Source organism: Rhododendron vialii, chromosome 9a (genome assembly GCF_030253575.1).
Source record: "Rhododendron vialii isolate Sample 1 chromosome 9a, ASM3025357v1".
In the NCBI taxonomy this organism is placed as follows: Eukaryota; Viridiplantae; Streptophyta; class Magnoliopsida; order Ericales; family Ericaceae; genus Rhododendron; species Rhododendron vialii.
In genome coordinates this window covers 8,094,728-8,100,727 of record NC_080565.1, presented here as the reverse complement: position 1 = coordinate 8,100,727, position 6,000 = coordinate 8,094,728, and the positions used below count along the sequence as shown (strand labels likewise).

The following is a 6,000-nucleotide window of genomic DNA, read 5'->3' as shown; positions in this document are numbered from 1 at the left end:
GACATTGTGAGATGTAAAGAATGATGTAAAGAACTATATGAATTTAGTGTAGCTCTGATACCATGTAAAATTCTGGAAGTTCTTAAACATTTTATTCATCTTTGATCACTATATATACAGAGTACAAGAGTATCAAATCCCCTAAGTCATGGGATTATGCAAGAATCAAATCCCCTAAGTCATGGGATTATGCAAGATTACAGCTAGCATGATTACAGAATGCACATGGACATATTGACCATGAGGTGCTAAAATCATGGGCTGAAATATCTTCAGTCAAGGATATGACTGAAATGCGGATATGACTGAAATGTGCTTTCCTAATAATTGGTGTGTACGTACACAGTGAAGGATTTCAAGCACTGCCTTCAGGGGATTCGAAAACTAAAGCAGCTAGCCCTGATGTTTTAGGTTTCTTTTGGTCTCATGCAATGGTCCATTGGATGTCTTCATTTCTTCCTTTTTCTTATTCTCTGTCTCTGGGCTTGGATTTGCGCTACCAATTTTGTTGGTCGTCTCTTCCCTCCCTCTATCTTTTTCCCTCGTGTACCTTTATCGAGTTTTCTAATGAAATTTCTCTTCGCTGATTATGAAAAAAAATAAATGGTTATCTTCATTTGCTGGTAAGCTTACATATGGTTGAGGAATATGGTAGTCAAGAAACCACTTTACAATGACACCAAAAGAAAGGAATAGCTCCTCAAAGTATCATTCCAAAGTGTTATGGTTCAGCATTCATGTCTATAATAAATAGTAAGAAAGCTGTAGAAATATAAGAAACATGATATATAGCCGCATATACAAATGTGCGTACAACTTCTAAACCACAATATACTTTCAAATAAACAAACCAAAGTAGACATTTGACATCCCCCGCTTTCTATGAAGGAGAAAAGCTCAACAGCATGCCGAATTTCGATCATGTTATTTCTTAGGTCGAACGATAGCACATTTCACAACAAGTCCATTCTTCGCCTCCCCCACATGTTGTTGTTCCAGTCCGAAATTCATGTTTCCAGAGTATTCTCGTGACATCATGAACTCACCTACCAGGATCTCAAACCAACTTTCTAAAGGCTTTCCTTGTAAACTCTCAGAGCGCGTCAAAGTTTTTGAGTACTGGGGGATGATGACAAGTTTCAAACTGGTCATTGAGTGCCCGTCTATTAACTTCACGAGAAAGACAATTTCGTACAAAGTTGCTGGTGAGAGATCGATTGTTTGGATACTGCCTTTGATGTCTAACCAATATACTAACAATAGCTTAGCCACTTCAATGTCTTCCCCACTACAAAATAAGACATGAGAACGTTAGAACTATTTTTTATTTATACTAGGTTTTTCGCCATCGTGCAAGCACAAAGATTTCGTGCCTGTGGATCTGTTAAAAATGAGATTATCCCAAAATATCACATATTACGCACAATCTTCAATTACTGATCACTTTTGTGACAATTGCCTTATTAACATCTATTCAGTTTCAATTCGGCCACGAATACTCCCAAGATACCTATTGTCCAATTTCTACGTTCACGTAGCAATTCAAATTACAATAATCAACGTAACAATCAACAACATACAAAACTCAAAAATACAATATATGGCATAACACACTACAAGAAAAATTGCATTGGGTGACGAATGAAAATCGTCGCAAATTGTATGTTTTTCGTCACAAATAATATCGGTGACGAAAAAAAATTTGTCGACTAAAGGTTGTCGAGGATTCCTACCTGGTGACGAAATCTATTTTTCGTCACCTATAGTGCCTTTTGGTAACGAAAAATTTCATCACGGAAAAATGACTTGGTGACGAAATTTTCTTCGTCACCTATTGTGCTTTTTTGATGACAAAAAATTTCGTCACAAATTATTCTCTTTGGCTCGTCAAAGGTGACCCATTGGTGACGAAATTTTTCGTCACGAAAAACATTCTTATAAGTGAAAAAAATCTCACTTTCTTGCTCCTGCGGGGTTTCGAACCTGAGTCTCCTACGTTTTGCACGCATGCTTTAACCAACTACACCACACAAATTTTTCAGCATATGTTTGAAATATCTAATATATAACACATACATTGAACATTAAAATATATTTTGAACGCCATTTTGAGCTATTAAACATTAAAAGTTAGCAATTTTAATAAACATGAAAGTCGTAGCTCTTTCTGTTATTGTTCAAACCCAATTTTGATTATCTCAATCGGAGTTCTGAGCAAAGAGTTATGCCTGAAATATACTTGGTGACAAAGCGTAATTCATAAATTTCGTCACCAAATGATAAATTTTTCGTCACTGAAAACGTAAAAAGAAGACGAAAATATTTTTCGTCACCAAATTGGTTCATTTGGCAACAAAATATTTTTTCCGTTACCGAATAGTTATCTTTGGTGACAAAAAATAATTTTGTCTCCTTTTTTACTCTTTTGGTGACGAAAATTTTATTTCGTCGCCAAATAGGAGCCTTTGGTGACAAAAATATCTTTTTCGTCACTAAATAGTTATAATTGGTGACAAAATAATTTCGTCAAGGAAGTTATCAAAACAGTGACGAATTTATTTTTTTGTCGCCAAATATACTCATTTAGCGACGAAATTAAATTTTGTCGCCACTTTTTCGTCACTAAACATACTTTTTCTTGTAGTGACAATATTCTAATTTATTAAAAATTAATTGACGAATAAGTCAAAATAAGTTTACGGCAGTTTGAATAAAATCATTATCTTAAAAGATATTGTTTTTTCCTTTTTTTCCTTTACGAAACTGATAATATCAACTTATATAGTATTCTCGAAATCATTTATTCTATTTCTTTATTATCACAAAATAATATTCAGCCAAACAATTAATTACTACAGTTAAAATTAAGTCTATTTCTCACATTTAGAATTTAAAAAACGTTTCCACTATTTATCTATTTAAAATATTATCTTTAACTACCATATTATTATTCATAGATTTTACAAACTAATTTTTATCCGAAAGTGCATATTACTGAATTTAGTATTTACTTAACTTTATTTTTTAAAAATAAAATACAATAAATGTTTAATATTAGATCTTTATAATGAGGTGATATGAGATTAATATGGCCAATAATATATTTTGAGATTAGCTTATAAGTAGTAACTATTTTTTTTCTAAAACAAAATATCTCCTCATTTACAATTTAAATCCAAATCCTTACGTATTTAAGTATTGAATAATTACTACATAAATTACGATTATTCCGATAAATTTATTAATCGCACAATTCTTCATCTACACATGAATTTCAATATCACAATCCACCATAACTTCTCATCTACGCAATAATTAAACCATCCAATTTAATGCAGGGTCTGCCAAAAACTTTTCAATACAAATAGGACTAAAAATTAATGAAAACAACACTAAACATTAATTAATAATTAATAATTAATAAATTAAATTCTGGTCACCATCTACATCAAAAATTAAGTTTTGGTCTTATTTCCATTAAAATGGAGATTACGGTTTCGAGTTTTCGGAAAACTACCTCAAACGCGATTCTAAGCTCGGATAAGTGTTGCACGGTGTCCGTAGATTGCTGTGGTGGTTCCAAAATCTAGAGGTGGTGTTCGGCGGCACTGCGGCAGGGCCCGCGGTGGCGGCGTGAGTGTGAAACCCACTGATGGAGTGAGAGAGTTGCTGTCGTGGAGTTTCAAGGTGGGTGCGGTAGTGGTGGCGGTTCGGTGGGGAGCCGAAGGACGGAGGAGATGGTGGTGAGGCCGAGAGGATGAGGTGACGGGTGGTGGAGTTCGGTGGTGTGGGGAGAGGAAAGTGGTGGTGCAGTGGAGGAGGAGAGGAGAAGTGGGTGTTTTGGGTGGTCTTGGGCCGAAGGTGATGGTGGAGGCGGGGACCGAGAGTGGTGGAGGTGCCAAGAGGGGGAGGCCGAGAGAGGCGAGGGACGGTTTTACGAAGACACCCCCAGAAGATAGCCTAGAGCCTCCCCAATCTGGGGACTTAGTTGGAAAAATTAGACCAAAATTTTCCAACCCTTTTAACGTTCTTTTATGGATGATGCGATGGTGTCCCTAGTCATTTTGGGGATACCGTAATTTTTGGCATAATTTCACCATTATGAGCATAACTAAAACCCATTACAAGCATAACCAAACCCAAACAAGGTATAACCAAGGAATATCCAAAAAACCAACCAAAGACATAACCAAACCCAACCAGGGCATAACAGACAAGTTATGCTTTGCTATGCACTACAAGAAAAATGAAAATTAGTGACGAAAAAGTGGCGACGAAATTTAATTTTGTCACTAAATGAGTATATTTGGCAACGAAAAAATAAATTCGTCACTATTTTGATAACTTTCGTGACGAAATAATTTCGTTACCAATTATGCCTGTTTAGCGACGAAAAAAATATTTTCGTCACTAAAGGTACCCATTTGGCGATAAAATACATTTTTCGACGCCAAAAGCTTAAAAAAGGTGACAAAATTATTTTTCGTCACCAAAGATAATCATTTGGTGACAAAAAATATATTTCGTCGCCAAATGTGAGCAATTTAGTAACGAAATATTTTTTTCGTCACCAAATGCTTAACTTTGGTGACGAAAAATAATTTCGTCACCATTTTAACGCTTTCAGTGACAAAAAATATATTTCGTTGTCAAATGGGTACCTTTCGTGACGAAATTTATGAATTACGCTTTGTCACTAAATATATTTCGGACATAACTCTTTACTAAAATCTCCGATTGAGATAATTCAAATTGGGTTTGAACAATAACTCAATTGCCTACAACTTTCATGTTTATCAAAATTGCTAATTTTAATATTTAAAGGTCCAAAATTACTTTCGAAATATATTTTCATGTTAAACATATGTGTTATATATTAGATATTTCAAATATTTACTGAAAAGTGTGTGTAGTGCAGTTGGTTGGAACTTGCGCAGAAAACTCAAGGGACTCGGGTTCGAAACCTAGCAGGAGCAAGAAAGATGGATTTCTTTTCCCATATGAAAACATCTTTCGGAACGAAAAATTTCGTCACCGATTTCTTATATTAGTGACAAAAAATTTCGTCACCAATGTGATCCATCGGTGACGAATTTTTTCGTCGTAAAAAAACACAATAAGTGAGGAAAAAAATTTTGTCACCAATTATTCACTTTTTGGTGACGAAATATTTCGTCATCAAAAGGCACTATAGGTGACGAAAAATAGATTTTGTCACCAGGTAGGAATCCTCGACAACCTTTAGTCGACAAATTTTTTTTCGTTACCTATATTATTTGTGACGAAAAACATGCAATTTGTGACGATTTTCATTCGTCACCCAATTGAATTTTTCTTGTAGTGATGGTTTTGTTATGCTCATAATGGTTTTGGTTATGCTCATGATAGGTTTTGGTTATACTCATAATGGTTTTGTTATGCCAAAAGTTACGGTGTCCCCAAAATGACCGGGGATACCGAAGTCATTCCTTTTATTATAAGGTTAAATATAAGAATTAAAGAGTAGGAAATGACTTCGGTGTCCCCGGTCATTTTGGGGACACCATAACTTTTGGCATAATAAAACCATTATGAGCATAACCAAAACCTATTATAAACATAACCAAAACCATTATGAGCATAACAGAACCATAGCAAGGCATAACTTGTTTGTTATGCCTTAGTTGGGTTTGGTTATGCCTTGATTGGTTTTTTGGATATTCCTTAGTTATGCCTTGTTTAGGTTTTAGTTATGCTCATAATGATTAAATTATGCCAAAAATTACGGTGTCCCCAAAATTACGGTGTCCCCTAAAGAGTATTATTATGAGCATAACAAGGCATAACTTGTTTGTTATGCCTTAGTTGGGTTTAGTTATGCCTTGATTGGTTTTTTGGATATTCTTTAGTTATGCCTTGTTTAGGTTTTGTTATGCTTATAATAGGTTTTAGTTATACCCGTAATAATTTTGTTATGCCAAAACTTATGGTGTCCCCAAAATAACCGGGAACACCGACGTC

General features: G+C 34.8%; 1 protein-coding gene and 1 long non-coding RNA gene across 2 annotated transcripts in view; both read right to left on the bottom strand.

Moving 5' to 3' along the window:
- Positions 1 to 587: 587 nt before the first annotated feature.
- The window catches only part of LOC131300354 (protein PHLOEM PROTEIN 2-LIKE A1-like), a 29,206-nt gene continuing 23,793 nt past the window's right edge, over positions 588 to 6,000 (bottom strand). Inside the window, exon 4 of the mRNA XM_058326142.1 lies at positions 588 to 1,288. Coding sequence (XP_058182125.1) covers positions 925 to 1,288 — 364 coding nt within the window. The 3' untranslated portion in view covers positions 588 to 924. The remainder of the gene's footprint in view (positions 1,289 to 6,000) is intronic.
- On the bottom strand, positions 3,105 to 3,610 carry LOC131300355 (uncharacterized). The gene is made up of 2 exons (XR_009190935.1): positions 3,518 to 3,610; positions 3,105 to 3,351 (listed from the first exon to the last, which is right to left on the bottom strand). It is a non-coding gene; the product is annotated as an uncharacterized LOC131300355 (long non-coding RNA).